The 18811-nt window shown below is 39.1% G+C and overlaps 1 protein-coding gene across 2 annotated transcripts in view; it reads right to left on the reverse strand.

Moving 5' to 3' along the window:
- Positions 1–7413: 7413 nt before the first annotated feature.
- The window catches only part of gcgrb (glucagon receptor b), a 55613-nt gene continuing 44215 nt past the window's right edge, over positions 7414–18811 (reverse strand). The window contains exons 5-14 of one of the 2 annotated variants that reach the window (XM_005950328.2): positions 18039–18127; positions 17651–17754; positions 17384–17540; positions 15340–15499; positions 13478–13538; positions 13209–13278; positions 12056–12144; positions 11707–11851; positions 10616–10657; positions 7414–10310 (exon numbers count right to left, since the gene is read on the reverse strand). In XM_005950328.2, coding sequence (XP_005950390.1) covers positions 9909–10310; positions 10616–10657; positions 11707–11851; positions 12056–12144; positions 13209–13278; positions 13478–13538; positions 15340–15499; positions 17384–17540; positions 17651–17754; positions 18039–18127 — 1319 coding nt within the window. In that variant the 3' untranslated portion in view covers positions 7414–9908. Of the gene's footprint in view, positions 10311–10615; positions 10658–11706; positions 11852–12055; positions 12145–13208; positions 13279–13477; positions 13539–15339; positions 15500–17383; positions 17541–17650; positions 17758–18038; positions 18128–18811 lie in introns of both variants that reach the window. The other variant, XM_005950327.2, reaches the window with a different exon arrangement.

Below are 18811 nucleotides of genomic sequence, written 5' to 3' on the forward strand. Positions count from 1 at the left end.
ATGTTTCCAGCATTTTGTTAAATCTTAGAATTAAGCAAATTTGTCCCGAGGGCAGAAGTGTGAACAGTCCGTGTTGGGGGGTGTGTGGGGTCTTTGGGGATGGACTCTGCAATGGTAGATGCTCTGCAGAGAGGGCAGCGGGGTCCTGATGATCTTCTCCACAGGTGTTATCACTCTCTGCAGGTGTTTGGTCCATAGCATTAGTGCTGCTGTACCATGCAGTGATGCAGCTGGTCAGTGTGCTCTCCACAATGCAGCTGTAGAACTTGCTGAGGATCTTGGCCGACATACCGAATTTCCTCAGCCTCCTCAGGAAATACAGCCGCTGCTGAGCCTTCTTGACCAGCTGTGTGGTGTTCAGTGTCCAGATGAGGTCCTCAGTGATGTAGACGCCCAGGTGTCCAAAGCTGCTCACCCTTTCCACTTCAAGCCCCGGATAAACAGCGGCTGGTGAGGCTTCCTCTTCTTCCTTGTGTCCATCATCTCTTTTGTCTTATCAGTGTTGAGGGTGAGGTTGTTGTCCTCCCACCATGACACCAGACCAGCCACCTCTGCTGTAAGCCACTTCATCCCCTCCAGTGATGCTACCAATCACTGCAGTGTCGTCCGCGAACTTTAGTATGGTGTTATCCCTACTGGAGGCAACACAGTCGTGGGTATCTACTTAGATACTTAAATTCAGAGTCTATTCAAGTACACAGTTAACAGGAAGATGTTCAGCTCTTTTACTCAGACAGTGTAACACATGAAAACAAGAGTTAGTTTGACAGAAGAGTACAGCATCAGGATGAGGAAAATTCATTTTACTGGTGGAAAGTGAAGCAATGGCTCTTTTTTGGCAGATAAGCCGACAAGTTATGAGTGGTTATCAAAGTCTGAGCCAAGAGTGGAACGAATCAGCATCTACCCTTGTCTTCTCCATTTGCTATTATATATATTAAGAGCTGTGAGGCATCGACAGAGCAGTTTATTCAAGGTCAGTCCTACTTGTTATTTAAGGGCCCTGGAAGAGGGGTAATAACCACATAGAAAACTCTCCATTTCAAAATTCAAGCTGCAAAATACTCTCTGAAATGATAAAGCTGGATATATTTTCAGGAAAAAGTGTTGAGAGGGTAAAACCTCTATGAGATAAAACTATTTTTCTGCAAAAGAAACACATTTATTTGGTGTTCATGGTTGGACTGTCACATTTCTTAAACCTTTACTGCATGACTCAGTTGAAACCTATCAAACTTAAGAAATGTTCTATGAGTTGGACGTATTCAAAAAGAAAACAGCACAACATTAATTTAGAAGAGATCACAGGTTTTCTGTATTAGATACACCCACATACAATATAATACAATACAGTTTTATTTATATAGCATATTTAAAAATCCAGAGGCACACCAAAGTGCTTCACAGTAATACGGAGAAACAACATAAGTCAATAACAGGGTACAGATCAGCACTAGCACAGACAGAATGGAGGCACTAATAGACCAGAAGAGTTGAATAAAACAGGTATCAAACCTCAATACAGAAGGAAGGTCAGGTCATGAATACAAAACATCTACTAAGAAGATAAAAGCAGCAGTAAGATTAATAATAAAATAATACATTTGATAAAATGTTTTATTGCACATTACACACTTCTTTACATCCTCACACATCTATGCGTGGCATCTGTTTTTGAAAACTATTTGTAAGCTAAAGCTGTTTGGGTCCTTGACAAAAAGAGAAAACGATCAGATCATTTGTTTCCTATAAAACTAAAATGTCTTCTTTAATTACACCTACATACTATATATCTGTTTTCTGTATTACTGTAAAAAGTGAGAAAAGGAAGAGTGAAGTCCAATTGAGAGCAGGATAAAAAAACAGAAAGGGATGCCAAGGAATACTACAACTCTGTAGTAGTTAAGAACACATTTACAATAACAACAAGCCCAGAGCCTCAAAAAATAACAAAAACTAGCAGTCCAACTGCATTATTAAGGCAAACACTACACAAGCAGCCAGTACAGCAATCAGTCTTTTTATTGGTTGTCTCTCACTGGTAAAAGTCTTTTACTGGGTCCAAGTCCTACACATCCAATTGTCTACCAACAATTCCAATCTCAGGTCTCTTTGGCATCAACCTGTACTGCCCATGTTGTTGCTCTGCTGTTACCTGCTCTCTGCCCCCCCCCCCCCAAAATCCTTTTGTGTAGTGAGCAGGTGTTCATAATTTCTTGGATTAGAAAAACATGGGTAGGAAGTAAGAACATTTCAAAGTAAAAGCATGCAAACTTCTAAAAACATGCAACTACAAAACCAAGCTAATAAAATACATGATAAAACATTAACACTGCCATTATCCTATTGTTGTAATAGAGCACCATGCTAGACTACAGGTTTATGTGCGGTTCCAAGAGTGTCTAAAAATAGAGTTGGCAGGGTCTTCAGCTGTAAGGTCCCTCGCCTGTGGAACCAACTCCCAGTTTGAATTTGACCCATAGACACCCTCCATACCTTGATTAGGCTTCAAGCTTGCCTTTTTGGTAAAGCTTATAGTTTTGGTTGGACAATGAACCATCCCTTAGCTACCTTGCTGCTATAGGCTCAGACTGCTGCAGGACTTCACTGTGATCCACTTAGCACTTCTTTGTCTTTCACCTCTTTTCACTCCTCACATGCAGCGTGTGATTAAATATTTTTCCCTCGCTCCCTTATTCTCTGTTTCACCTTGTCTCCCCAGGCTCTTTTTTCTTTTTTTGTGTCATCTTTTCTTTTTCCTCTCACCCACGTCCATTCTCAGCAGATGGCTCCCCCTCCCTCATCCTGGCTCTGCTGGAGCTTTCTTCAAAATTCTGTATAGTGCTTACAGTAAATGAGTGCCCTGAGTTGACTGTTGTAATTTGACACTATAGAAATAAACCTGAATTGAACCTGAATTGAATTGTACTGGTGAGTAAGCCTGCAGTACCAACATTGTCAAACCACTTTATGCAATGACATTTCAGGATCTCAGTACTCAGGAGAACAGAAAAAATGGTGGATAAAGTAAATAAAGTTCACCTACACCAGCCAAACCTCCGTACAAACGATATAAATAAAGCCATTAAAACACAATTTTGAGCCCACAGTTTAAAACTGCTTTATGCAGCACACAACAATTACAAAAACACATTAATCTCTCTTTATCTCTGAAAGGCTTTAGCTTTGTTCAACATCTGTTGAGTCACAGGTTAACTGTAAAAATATCAGATCTTTTGTACAATAGCATGAACAAGGATAACTCTATGGCAGTGGTTTCATTTTGCTATCATACTGTAACTGATTACAGCTACAGTATGATGTTTCCTTTAAAAACAAGGATAGCTCTCAGAAAGACCAAATCTGGCTGCGTAGCTATTAAACACAAGAAGAATGATGAGAGTAATTACAGTGGGAAAACAGTTTGATCCACATGAGACCTAAATGCTTTGTGCTCAAGAGGCAGATAATTATTTTTCTGCAATATCTACACCCCTCCCATTATAGTACACACAAACATATGGTCTTTTATTCTGTACACATGTGAGCAGTGTTTTTTCCTCTTACTGCACTTTTGTGGGACTGTAACCCAGCCTGTGCCTGTTTTTGGACTCAAGTACTTTTCACAATAGATCTGTCACTGCTGATTGATTCCCGCGCCACGTAGCTCCTCAAGCTGTTTGTCATGATCTCAAAATAACGTCGCATAACTTTGTGTACTGCATGTACACTACTTCTTGTCCAGTGCAAACTCGGAGACTTCAACAGCACAAAAAACAGATAAAAATTAGATTATAAAAACCAGTTTCGCAGATTCTAACACCCCCCCCACACACACAACGCAGACACACAGCACAGATATAACGAAGACTGTGATTTCAAATCTAATACCAACCACAAAAGGTCAGTGAACCCAGAGGAAAACTGATTTTAGCCTTTGGATATTTATTCCTTCACTATTAGATATAACTTTATTTCCTATTTTATTAAATAATTACTGCAGCCTTGTCTGAGATTCTTTCTGCTTTAAGGATTTTCATAAGATTTTTATTTTGAGGGTTATAAATGATACTGAACTAGAACGCAGACTAACTGTAGTAAAAAAAAAAGGTAGATAACAGTTACTGCGCTTATTTGAATTATATCCTTTTTGAGTTGCAGCAATTTTATTAGTTCCAGAAATTGTTTTGTACCATCTACAATCCATTTGCTATCATGGGTTTGTGGTTTGGGAGTGAAATTCAGATTATTGCTGTAAGATTTTTTCACAGTCAGCTGAAATTACACACAGATGGTTTCAGCATCCTGTGGGGACACTTTGGGGAGGATGTATGGAAGAAGTTTGACCACAGTAATATGTTTTCAGTGACCCCAAAGATATAATGTCTTTTCAGACATCCTCCCTGTAGACTCGCAACATCACAAATGCCCATCTGGGATATTATTGGGTCCCACTAGTTAAAATATTATAGGAGTTCTTAAAACAGACATTTTAAGAACTGTGGGCCGATCCGAGCAAGCGTGAGTATTTGTTCTGTTTTTGTAATACATTTGGTCTCGCTTTATTTTTGCATCAATTAACGAGATTATGGTTGCAATTTAAACACCAATTAGAGACAAAAGCTTCTTTATCAGAATTTGAAAGCAAATTTTGGGCTTCAAAATCCAATTAACGAAATCAATTTTGTGATCAGTCCCTGTTTGCCCCTATTTCCTCTGTTTTTCTTATCTTTTCCCTTCACCTCCACCCAGTCATGACAGATGGGTGCCTCTCTCTGAGCCTGCTTCTGCAGAGTGTTGCTTCCTGTTAAAAGGGATTTTGTCCTTCCTTTGCCAGGTGCATGCTCTCAGGGAATTGTCTGATCATTGGGGAACATTCTCTACATTCTTCACCTTGGATTATAAAGCTCCCTGATGATGAGGGTTGTGAATCGGTGCTGCTTAGATAAAACTAATTCTATTCTATTCTACAAACTGTTTGCCAAATCCAGGCCTCAAGTGCCAGTGTCCTGCGGGTTGCAGATGTGTTGTTTATCAAGCACAGTTGATTTAAATGGCTAAATTACCTCCTCAACATGTCTCGAAGGTCTCCAGAGGCCTGGTAATGAACTAATCATTTGATTCAGGTGTGTTGACCCAGGGTGATATCTAAAACCTGCAGGACACCGGCCCTTGAGGCCTGGATTTGAACACCCCTGCTCTAAGTAGCTCTTCATTTGAGTGTGTTATGCTCCCTCCACTTCCTTTATACTTTGCAGGGTTTTCTCTTTCTGAGGTCGTATGTTGGAGAAGATGGTTAAACTGACTGGGGTTTACCTGTGTAAGGCTCACAACAGGTACAGCCTAGTAGTATGTGCAAAAAAAGGGAAATAACTGTGTTATTCCCCAACAAACACATAAATAACAGTAAAACTGTGTTTTGCTTATAGATTTTGTTTGATCAGGTTCTAAGGCTGGTAGTAGCTGTGACGGCTTTTTACTAGTTGCTGCTGGTGCTACTGTTGAGAATGCAGCAGCAGCAGCAGCCCTGACAGCTGATATGTTGGTCATTTTCTACACTTATTTCTAGTTTCTTTTCCTCTTTTAGCTTTTCAGCTCCAACTTTTCACTTGTTTGTCCATCTTTATAGATCACTTTTTCCACACTAACCTGTTGATTGGGCAATCCAGTGTCAGCTATGAAAAAGGGCTGGAAATGCTTGTAGGGCTGGTGTGCAACTGCCATTCAAGCCACCCAGTAGCCTGTATAATTATATTGACAAAGAAAAAAAAATCATATTGACCATCAGCCCACAAGTGTTTTGGCCCACTGGGCAAATGCCAAGGAATGAAACCACTGGGTTTTAGATTTTTTTCTTGTTTTGCCGACACACTGCACTAATATGTCAGTTGTCCATTCATGCATACCATGACTGATTCTTCATACCTCATGTTTATTATTTTGACATCGCAGTCTGTCTTGTCTCCCCTCTTTCTCAGTGGCTATGAGCTGGCTTGGGACAAATTCTGACATTCAGTTTTCAAGTAAAACTGCACAAGAAAAACAATTAAATTAAATAGACGGATTGAAATTGGATTTGTAAGCTAGCTCTAATGGCAGGGTCTCAGTGCATCCTTGTGTCTCTCACGGTGTTGACGTCACACCAGATTTTCTGCTGTAAACAAAAAGAAAAAACTGTGTTTTTTTATTGGACATGTTGTAATCAGTAATTATACCTTTCCTACTAAGTGAGGTAAGAAAGTCAGTAGCCAATGTCAGATGGCTTGCACATGAACCAAAGGGTAAATTTTCCTATTATACTTTATGTAGTACAGTTTGCTTGCCAACAGTACACAATTAAATAATTCATGGTAAACTCTGCTCCAGAGTTGTGGACAAACCTTCAGTCACACACTCACTTCCTGAAGCTGATAATCCAAGTGGGACAAAATCCAGATTTTTTTCCTGGAAATGAAATGTTAGGTTGTTGTGAGCCTGTCCAACCCTGTAATTTCCCCTGTATCCCTTTTTTCTATAATCAGAATTGCACTTACAATATTCGATGCTGGAATGCAGCGTTCTGCCTTTGGTGGTTTATGTTCTCTCTTATATGTAAATGCACACACAGGCACGGCAAAATTTTCAGAGAGACTTCGAGATCAATTACACACATGAGCACACATTCCCAGACATGTATGACTAACTAATACATAATTCATCAACTCATTACCTTCTGCACAACAATACACAGATATATGAGTAACCATTTCACATTGCAGTAATCTCCATTGGAAACATGGTTAATAATAAGGCTGCTAATCGGCTATGTCACATGTAATTAGCAATAATTGAGAGTGTTATTCCTGCATGTGTGCACATAGACCATTTCATTAGCTTATTGTGTGCTTTTTTAAACTAAGGTTGGAACTTGGCTATTGAACAGGAGCAGTTCTACAGAAAGTCACTGCAAAATATCAGCTAAATCCAAGTATTTCTTTTTAAATGTCACAAAACTGAGACAGGTGTATTACTTACCTTTCAGTCAGAGTTGCATCAATGACTCTGTTTGACACAACATACACTGAGACTCTTTTTGCTGACAGAATCAAATTTAATTGGATCCACAGAGGCATATGAAACACAATGATGTGGCTTTTATACAAAACCTCTTCCTTTTCTTAATGACAAGGTTTGCTTTAGGGCTGTTTTGACAACTACAATACTTTAAGCAAAGAGACACAATCTGATAGTTACAAACATGCTTTGTGAAAGAAAAGTCTTTTCTCATAATAATTCTTACTGCTTTCATTTTTGAGTCACCTGCACTGTAACCATTAGCATAACAATACACCCAATCACCCACCTGCTTTTGTCTATTTAGCTTTATTGATATGTATAGTTAACTCTTTAAAGAGTGTCTATTTTCTGTTCTGAATTTAAAGAAAAAAAAAAGGTCATTTAGGTGTATATGCTGCTCAATAAAACAAAGGAACCTTCATCACAGTATAACACATAATCAGGTAAACTGGCAATTTGACCAGCTGACACACATAAACCGCTATGATCGCATTTCACCTGCTCTGGTGCAAATGAGAGTGACAAAACATCTGGAGATGCCAGGGTATCCAGAAGCTTTCACGCCTGTCACAGATAGATCAAGAAATTGGGGATCCATTGTTTGACCTGCCATCGCTGGTGTTCTCAGGTGAATTCCTACACAGCTGCACAATGCTGGGCTGTAAGCACAGGTCCTGCTAAAGACTGACTTCACGCCTTCCTCAGTCTTGTTCTAACATTTTAGTCAGAGACATGTACATGAGTAGCCTGCTGGAGGTAATTTTGTAGGGCTCCTATAGCTCTTTGCGTAATAGAAAACATACTGGTTTTGCTGCTGGGTTGTTGCTCCTATATAGCCCTCTCCAGTTCTCCTTATGTAGCATCCTGCCTCCTGGTATGTCCTTCACTCTTTTGTGACAGGATATGGATGTAACACCCTAGAGAAGCTGCTTTTTCAACCAGAATGGGCTGCAGTTACCATCTAATGCCAATGGTCCACAGACATCAGCTATTACTACTTCTTTTTGAGAGGTGTCTTGGTGTTACCACTCCAGTGCAAGTGTTAGCACTGATGCACTGGAGAGAAATCAGCTGAAAATGATTCACAATGATTTCTTCAATTCAAGTCAATTTTATTTACACCAAAACAGTCACTTCAAGGTGCTATTTCTTGTTTATATGGTTTCCTATATATCTACATATAATATATAAACGTATTAATAAAAATATCTGTAATAAATGTCCACATTTATTCTAAAAAAACACAGTGTCAGGTTCTGCTTTCTTTGCACGAACTACAATGAAACAAGAATTCATTTTGGAAATACCTTTGCTACAATAGAGGGACTGATATATTTCAAATTCATGTGTGCATCATGCCTGTTAGCAATAGTTCACACTTAGTGAACACACATTTTAGAGGAGTTTAATATTGTTTTTATTTAATAATTTTGGATAAATTAGGATGACCATCATTGCTACAGCCCTATAAAATGTATGCTTCCCAACTAGACAAATTGATATTGCACAAGTTTCACTGGTTTTGTATTATACTGTGAAGATTGTATCTTCTCTTAATTTTTTTAAGCAGTGTTTCATTGCTGGCTTCATTTATTTCCGGTATCAAAAAAAAACCCAACAACAAATAAATATGGTGGGTGGGGCACAATTTTTGTTCTGCGTTACAAAGTTTGTCATAGCAAGCATAAAAACAATCTAACTTTCATTGTCAATGTGGTGCATTAACAAAAAATCTTAGTCATACATTGTGTTTTTAAATGCAAAACCTTTTTCTTTAAAAACCGTCCTGGAATATAAAACAATCTTTGGACATCTGTACAAGCTGTAGATTTTGTGCAAAAATTATATTTCTAAAAATTAAAGTACGCCTGAAAAATTGTGCAGCTGACGGTGACTGTAACCGTGTAAGCATGAATCTTACAATGAGGCAATGAAGGCAAATGAGGAATTTGAGTTAGGTGTCAGACAAATCCAAGAGGCTCTGGATAGAGCGTGTACATCTAATTATATATATACAGTTAAATATATTCAATTAAAATTCAGTTCAACCAAATTACTCCTCTGTCCATATACATTCAATCAAAATTTGTTTAAAAGTGGAGTAGATGAATAAAAATATGGATTTCGTGCTTTATGCAGTCAATAACAAACCTGTGATATATTATTGTTTTCTTGTTTGGCTTTGGCTTGTTAAAACCAGAATAAGTTAAACTTTGTATCATGTTCCTTCTAAAGGTGAAAGAGTCCATATTCTGTGTGCCTGCCTCAGCATAGCAAACACTGACTCCTATCACAGCATGATAAGATAGAGAGGTCTCCAGTAAATTGCAACTCCTGACCACTCAGACATCAAGAGTCTCTCATGGTGCAATTCACATTCATTTCCATCGAACCAAAAGTTTAAATAAAATCATACTTTGACACCAAGAGGTTCTTCTGTACCACAGATTAGTGCACACTGCTGCAAACAGACACGACACAAGCATGTCCCACAATGGTTACACCGGATAAGATGTGAGAAGGGTTGAAATAGCTGTCCTCCATATGTGCACAGGCAGACACACGTACGCACACTGAACGCCAGTGAAGTTTTGATTTATTTGATCATTCCTAATGTCTGAAGTCAATAAGTGTTTTTTCCTCCATCTCCCAGAAGCAATAAATACTCATATGCATCTGGGCAGGACTCAGTGGCATTTCCTGCAATGTTCTGAATCGGTGAACATCATGATCCCTGTTTGTTACTTCCTCATCCTCTTCCTGCTCAAGCTATACAACTGCCACATGATAAGCACGGATCCGAAACAAGAAGCGCAATCAGTGAGAGTTTTTGCGATGAGGTCCCAGGGAAGTCAGACATTAGTTTCCTCTCCTTCCAGAGTATATGAGCGGTACTTCACGCGCTCTTCCAGACACACATCCTCTGTGGCAGTGCTGCTGGTGGCGCCTCTGTGCGATTGCAAAGAGAAGTGCAGGGTGTGCCTGCTTTTGGCAGGTCTGCATTTCCCTGTCCCGTTGCTAAAGGAGACAACGAGTTTGCGGTTCTCCTCAGCTGCAGCGGAGCAAACCGGGCCGCTGTTGGCTTTGTTGAAGCGAGGCCAGTCAACATTTGGGTCACCGGTGTTGGGCACATTGCCAGTGGCGATACTGCCGCTTTTAACGTGTGGCGTTTGGCTGTGTGTGTGGCGGTACTCCTCATCAATGTCCTTACCCAGTTTCCACCTCTTCCACTTTTTCAGCATCTCCGACTGCACCTGAGAGAGGAAATGATGGGAGAGACAGGAGAGATAGTGGTGATGAAGATTGAACAAGACACAGAGGACATCAATAGATGGATGTTCTTTGCCAAAAACTGCATTTAAAAGACTGCATATTAGCAGATGGATCCTGTCGTGTCTGCTGGTCCTTGCAGACAAAAGAAAAAAAAGTGGAACTTGAAGATGTTTTTAGAGATACAAAAGAACAAATAAAGGAAGAGACAGAGACAATAAAAAATGTATCCTCACAAAGAAGATACATTTAAAATTAAAGTGGCTTTTGACAAATGAATCTGTCTCACCTCTTTATTGACAAAGCAGTACAGGATGGCAACCAGCAGGCCCTGAAATGGAAGAACATTTAATATGCTTATTGTACTTAAAATACATTTTTTCATTATTAGAAACAAATACCCAGAAAATCACTATTTTTGCCTCATTACTCTCATCTAGTCCCCACAATAAAAGAGTAAAAACAGTTTTTTTCAACAAGAGGGGAAAAAAAAAAGTCATTTTATTGCACTGGACAACTAAAACACTTGATCACTGAACTGCCAAAGGCAGAGGCATAGTATGAATGATGGAGAATATAATTAATGCAGCCCAATCTCATTCCTAGGGTGTCAAAATCTCTATTACTATTTTGTCAGAGCCGCTGGGATCTCACAGGTGCACCGAAACCTGTCTTATAGAAATAGAGAGACGCTCTCTCACTCCCAGCTTGTCACATATGGATGCTTGCAAACAAGCACGTGAAGCCACATTTAAATGCACCGCCATTTTTTAATGTGTAGAGTTATTGTTATGAGGGGGCGCATTGTACCACAAAGTAATTTTTCACTAAAACTAATCAGGTAAGTTTATGGTGCAAAGACCTAAATTACAAGCAACAGCACAAGAGCGTTCAAAATTAATGTGCCTTCTTGTGACTTACTCCACCTTTCATCTCCACCGTAATAAATGCACTTCCTAGTCTTTCCAAAAAAAGAATTTTATCTCTCAGCCATGAATGCTGCCACATCTGGTTCATCAAGTCACGGTGCCAGGACAGCTTGTTCACATTTCCTGCAACACCAGCAGTATCTGACAGAAGGGTAGGATTTGTGTGCTGCCTGAGTAAGAAATAGTCTAAAAAAATAAAATTTGAGGATTAAGAAGGAGTTTGCTGGGCAAAAGAAATGTCGAACCCAAGCTCTTCACCTATGTTTGCCTTTATATGCAAATGTACAACATATAAAAGTGCCAGTTTCTTTGTTCTCTGTGACATCTTTGAGTTATACAGATAATTTTATTACTTTAGCGTGCAGCTTATGTCTTCCTGGGTATTAATCCTCTGAGGTCCCTCTGTTATATTTATGGGCACATGTGGAACAAGTGAAAGTTGAACTTATACCTGGAAGGAGTTGAACAGGAGATCACAGAAGAGGCGAACGAGGCGCAGAACAGAGCCTTTAGGAACAGATTCATCAATGACAAAGGTGAAGAGGATGGCATGAATCCCAAGCAAGGGAATGAGAGTCAGGGTAGATTTTGCCAGTCTGGAAGAAAGGAGAAAGGGGAAGCAAATGGTATTAGAGATTACAAGAAAACTCTGAAAACAGGGGACTATATATAAAAATGGCTATAATACCAAAAAAGTTAATTCCCAAGCGAAAAAGCTACTAAGACTAAGTAAATGCTTCCTGTCTGCATTTTCTTTAAAAAAACAAAAAAGAAAAGAAATAAAGGAACACATTTCTCACCTGAACTTGTAGTCAGTGTATCTCATCTGGTGAGCTCTAAGTTTAGACATTAAGATTTTAATAATACGGATAAATATGAAGAAGTTAATCTGAAAGAAAGAGGATAAAGAAAGTCACTTTGAAGCGAACACAATGCAATATGTTAGCATATGGTGCTAGAGAGAAGATTACTGCCGCTTTGGAACGCGTTAGTAGTTAACACAAAGTCGGACTTTAAACGAAGTCCTCACAGTGGGACTGGGCAGACGGATTAACGTCCCCACAACACGAGCAATTCAAGTGCTTGCGCACAGAACAAGCATGTGCACGTGCGCACACACTGTGATCTAGTGCAGGACACTTACTGATGGCAGGTCATTTATTATCACAGCACTCAAGATTTTGGCGCTCCAAGTTTGGTAAAGTGCGTGTGCTGTCTCAACACAAGTATTTGTGTAAATATGTATAGTGGAGTGTACACAAACGCAGTTTATTTAGGTGTGAATCCGGTTGTTTGCACAATAGTAGAACTGCAGAACAGCTCTGGGGTTGTTGCACAATGATGAAAGACTTTACAACAACTTTACATCTTTACCAACTATTTCAGCAACTGCATTAAAAAGTAATGCTCCCACACAGTGCAGCACTGCGCATGTTTAAGTGCACTGGTCATAAGTGTGTCCATCCATAATGCTATTTGGGAACAAGAATCAGGAAACACACAAAAGGAAAGCGTCAGCTGGTTTTGGTATATGATGTTGTTAAGAGGGAGTGTAAACACAATGATGTTGTCCTATATGAAATTTTAAATACTGATATTTTGTGAATATTGCACATGTGGTTGTATAAAGTTATATTTTGTCATCAGACTGAGCAAAGTGAAACAGCACAGCACTGAATGTAGGAACTGATAAAATATCAACTGCAGAAAATAAAAGTCACTATTTTTACACGACTTACATTTTTCCTGCAGTCCTATTTTCAACAGCTGCCTCATCTACACACATTCAAATACAAGCAGGCAGACAAAAGCATTTGGTATCTTTATGAGCACTCCTAAGCATCTGCCAAGACATAGATTGTTTTGAATTGTCTTTAAAACATTATCCAAATGTAAACGGACAAAGTTAAACACAAAGGTGAGAGAGAGAAAAAGAGATACAGAGAGTCTTACCAGATAAGCAAAAAGTATAGGAGATCGGATAATCCACCAATATCCCATGTTAATATTCCTCTCCCAGCACCTAGATACAGAAACAAACATACAAACTTATGGGCATAACACATTTTATCAACATTTCCTCTGCAATATAAATTCTTTAAAGGAAACCAGGAGAAAAAAGACCCGCACTCATCTGTCTCCTCAGGGGTCACGGATAAAAGCGGCAATAATTAAACTGTCTTCCATTTGATGTGAGAATTTCATGAATTGATTAAACTTACTCTTCATTCTCATACAGGTATTTCACTGTGATCCATGGCAACACAAATATGAGCGGAGCACCTGAGAATGACAGAAAGCAAAGAATAAGGATCCCAAATCATTTCCTCCAAAGCACACGCAGTAGTCCTAGCTAATATTTATACTTTAGTCCAGTAATCAGTATCAAGTTATATTATTATATCACTGCCCATGATACAACATTTTTTATATTTTTTTCTGTCCTTGTGAATTTAATATCTCATTACCATTTCAAATATTTCTGCTCTCGTCTTATCCTAAGCAGACTTTAAAGGTCTCTAAATATTAAAATCATCTCTGTCATGTCTGCCTTTATCTAAGCTTCAATGAGCTCAATCCCTATGTGTTTATGAATGTGGTCTCAGAATTGTATCAGGCCTGTCAGGCTATAACACATCAAGGTGAGCTGGACAGTTGTTATTTTAGACATGGATGAGTAGTTTTCTTCAGTGAGTATTTTTAAAAGCTATACAAGAACTTAACTATGGACAGCTGTATAATTAAGTTCTTATTACAGAACAGGAGGCTGAAAATCATACATTCAATATTCATTTGAAAATGTAAAAATGGTGGAATCTGGGAAGTCTGAACTGGAGAAGCACATCTGCTCTTGAATGCTTGTTGTTATGGAATCTGAGGACTTGTTAAGTAGTAGTAGGAGCTGGACTCATTACATTTTTGTGTGTTTCAAAACAATACTTGACAGACTTCCACACCGTTAGGTGTTTACAGTGATATGAAAAAACAAAAACAAAACATATTTTCTTTCAGTGTCTCGTGGGTATGAATTAGATATCTCACAGTCTTAAAGACTACTGGGTGTTATACATCAAAGTCAATTTGCAGGTCTTGCAGAGTGCTACTGTCTAAGGAAATGTAAAAACAAAACCTGTATAAATCTTTCTTTGTCTCCAGAGAGAGACACACTAATGCAGGCTTTAGGTTTTAAAAAAGAATGAAGAATACATTATTTGGTTAGTCAGAGAAGTTTGAATTCAGGGCTTTTTTGAAAACCTTCTATTTTCAGACACAGCTTAGTTCTAAGGTCTAAAAAACATTTGTAACCGTCAGTGGTATCTCTCAGCCTCCTAGCAGAAACACCTGAGGTGTCAATTTGAAAATCCTATGTCACCTTGTTTTCAAGTTATTGCATTCACAAGATTTTTAGAAAACACTTTGAAGTCGAGGTCACTGAGATTCAAAGCCGCCTAAGACTCTTCGAAGGCGCACCTATTGTATCAATTTGAAAACTCTATAGTGCCTTGTTCTCAGGTTATTGCATTCACAGGATTTTCAGAATATCTGGCTTCTGACCTTTGACCTTTAGGTTAAGGTCACTGAGATTCAAACTTATCCGCCCGCTTGGTGGGGCGACGTGAACTCCCCATCAGCCTTTAACAGTTACGGTCTGGGGTAAAATACACCCTTCTGATAAGTTAGCTCTGCTGTGTGCTACACAATATTTATATATACAAGAACGTTGTTACACCTAGCAGCTGGGAGACAGACAGACAAAACATATTGGTAGCAAGAGAAAACCACTAAGGATACATTCCCACTTCAAACATGAAAAGAAGGTAAGGTGTAGTGTTTTTAGTAGTCTCGAGTGTTTATGGGATACATTAGCTAGAGACCGCAGATTTTCTTGTACATCCTCCTTGCTCTCAGAGCTATTAACATAACTGTTGGCTGACTTGTTGTTGCTAATGTCTGTCGTCTGACTAAATCACCCATCAAAAGACTGGCTGAAAGTCAGAGCGCTGTTCACTGTTGGACCTTTTGCATTACGTTGATAAGCACAAAGCCAAGTGTTCAGCTGCTGTTTAGCAGATTATGCTCTTACCCCAACCAATGGCCAGGTAAATGTAGAAGTACTTCCTCTCGCTGAATACAGTGATGACTAAGAGGCTATGAAGATAGATGCCTTCCACCAGAAGCCAATAGTTGTTGGCCATTACACTGTACTGCATCATCACCATGGCACCACGACACCACATCACAGCCTGACACGAGACAGATACCATGGGAACACAAACAATAAGCCAAGTTGTCCGTGCTTGCACAAATGTAGCAAATGCAGCTTTTAAACAAAGCTTCACAGGGTAAAAGCTGACAAATATTTCAGTTCAGATGAATTAGTTTAACATTGTTCCAGTTCAGGGACAACAGCTACAGTACAGCACAGTGGGTGTTTTATTGTGGAATACACGGGTAGTTCCCCCTTTGCTAGACACCACAAAAATGAAAGCAAAAAAAACATATAATATTTTTAAGTGATTTTTACTTCTTAATGATTGAGCTAAATGTGGATTATCTGACATCTTCCTCGACAAATGTGGAGTGTTTCATGTAAAAAGAAGCAAGGGGAACTTGAATATATCCACTCTCTATACATTGACTCACTATCTTTTTGTACTAATGTTAAATTTCTTAACTGTAGTTTTTATTCCACTTATAACGTAGTAGAAAATCATCCCACACTGTAGTGTGTAAAAGGTATATGCTACTTTGCTCTTCAACTGTAAAGTTAATGTTATTTCTATTACCCATTGAGAGTGGCTACAGAACATCCAAACAGTGGTTCAAGTTAATTCGTGTTACATATAATTTACATCTATGTTGTAGAGAGATGTATCAAATGAAATGTAAAGTATTTATCCAGAAATACAAGCAATGTTGATGTGCCCATAGCCTCTAATATGGTGCAAGTATTCTGCTGTGTGTTTTAGCAACAGAGATAATTAGATGGGCAATAGCAGTATACATTTGAGTGGTATCAGATATCAACAGGTGTCTGCCCTCGCTCATCTTCTGTGTAATAAATCCTAGATAGTGATCAGTCCTTTATGTTTCTTGATATTCTCTTGCAACCGCATTTCAGAACTTTAAATTAAATTCTTATGGACCTTTATGAACTCATGACAGGTTAGAATAGCATGTGAATTTCAAACATATATAAACTATATACTATATGGACAAAAGTACTGGGCCACCCACACATTACACCTACTGGAACTGCTCGGCTATGGAAACACATGATGTTAATGCCAGAGGATGTTTGGAACTCTGCAGTTACTGAGTCAGCACTGCGTTGGCGACTTTTACACACTATACGCCTCAGCACTTGGCGACCCCGCTTTTCAACTTTACGTGGTGTGTCACTTTGTGGCTGACATGCTGTAGTTTCTTTTTCCTTCTTTTGCAGTAACACTACTTATAAAGGTTGTTGGAAGAAAGTCTATAATCTATACATCCTATAAAGTGCCATGTTAGGGCTGGTGTGCTCTTTAGAAGAACAGGTCGCATGGTCAGGTGTTTGATTTTATGCACCTTTTGCAATGAGACTGAAAACACCTCATTTTGAATATTAAGAGGTGTGACCCATTACTTTTGTCAACATGGGGTATATTTGTTTACTGAAGCTTTATTTACAGGAAATGACATGAAAAACAAATCCAACAACATCAATAATGTTTTGTAGAATATATCTTTCTTATCACAGATTTGTTGGTCTAGACATACCCAATCAATATTTAGTCAGCAGCTTATTGAAATATATGTGTGGTGGTTGTTAAAACCTACATGGAATTTATATTCAGGACGAGCTGTGCAAGTCACACTGTTGAATATAAAAATTATATCGTGGTAGAATATTCTCTGTATGTGTTTGTGGCACATACTGCACTACATTACATTTGCGATCGACGAACACTGATGTTTAAAGTGAGGGATTAAAAGTAAGTTATCTATATGTTTGTCTCCTCCAATCACTAATCACCTTAATATTATTATTTAACAGCCTCTACACTCTATATCTACTGTAATATGGTGGCTATGGCTAAGGTTTTACAACTGCAGGTGAGCTGGATGTGTGTTTGTTCGCTGACCGGTATGTTGACCCAGCTTCGTGCCTGTGAGTCACTGTTGCTTCTGGGATCCAGTGTGAGGGTTAGTAAAGCATCTTTAACCAGAATGGACACAGCTCTCAGGATGAATGAGGCAAACAGGTTCATGTGGATGTTGTTTCTCATACAGTGGAGCTTCCTAAGAGGTAAGAAGTGAGAGTAAGAAGGTAGAAGATGTAAACAAGATCCCGTAATTCAAACCAGGTCTGCTCCTTAACCCCCTTAACACGTCCTCTTTACATGATGCACCTGAAGAAGATGAGAATTCCCAGTGCCAGCAGCAAAGCCCCCAGTGAGAGAGAGTAACCCACTGTGTACATGATCCGCAACTGAGTGAGGATGCGGCCATACTGCTGCTGAAAGAGATAAAGCCATTTACATACATGGACTACATTCAAACATAGATACAAACACACAATTTATATTCAGCTTTATTTAAACAATACAAAAAGATCCTAATAATTTACTGAACAGATGGAGGATTTTCACATGCGGCAGTAAGTTCAGATCATAATGAGTTAATGTTTTAAGTTGCAGTACCGTGTAACAATCTGCCACTGCAGGCAGCTTCAAAAATGGCCACTAATTAACAAGAAAGCCACACACAAAAACAAAGTACAGCACTGTGTACACACACCTCACCAGGGTCGTCCTCACATTCACTGGTATTCTTCTGTGCCCATTTGCCATCTTCACTGCAGAATCTGTAAACCAGACCATCCTGAACTATACACACAAACAAACAACGATTGTAAGATTTTATTTTAGAGTGGCATATGTAAACTATGCAAATAGTGCTGTCGCCTAAACACAGTGACACTTTTGGATTTAAATGGTAAATGGCCTGTATTTGTATAGCGCTTTACTAGTTCCCAAGGACCCCAAAGCACTTTACACATTCAGTCATCCACACACAGGTGATGGCAAGCTACATTGTAGCCACAGCCACCCTGGGGGGCACTGACAGAGGCGAGGCTGCCGGACACTGGCGCCACGGGCCCTCTGACCACCACCAGTAGGCAACGGGTGAAGTGTCTTGCCCAAAGACACAACGGCCGAGAACCGGCAACCTCCCGGTTACAAGAAGAACTACCAACTCCTGAGCCACGATCGTCCCTTGCTTCTTGAGCCACAAACCTCATTTGCAGACGTCATGCAGAAGTTTACCCCCATGGTAAATAAAAAAAATAATATTTAAATTAAAAATAGAACAAATACTGGAAACAGAGAAATAGACCATAAGTGTTATTTATCCATTTCACAGCATTTGACACAAGAAATAACTGGTAGATGAGCCTATTATCAAAATATTGGTAAAATGACATGTTTCTGATCCCGTAACTGGTGGTGACAGCTATTTGGCCGTTGAATGTTCAGATAAATTGTAGAAGGAATGACCCTAGGAACATT

Source organism: Haplochromis burtoni, unplaced genomic scaffold (assembly GCF_018398535.1).
Source record: "Haplochromis burtoni strain Fernald_Lab_line unplaced genomic scaffold, NCSU_Asbu1 Contig_769, whole genome shotgun sequence".
NCBI classification, from domain to species: Eukaryota; Metazoa; Chordata; class Actinopteri; order Cichliformes; family Cichlidae; genus Haplochromis; species Haplochromis burtoni.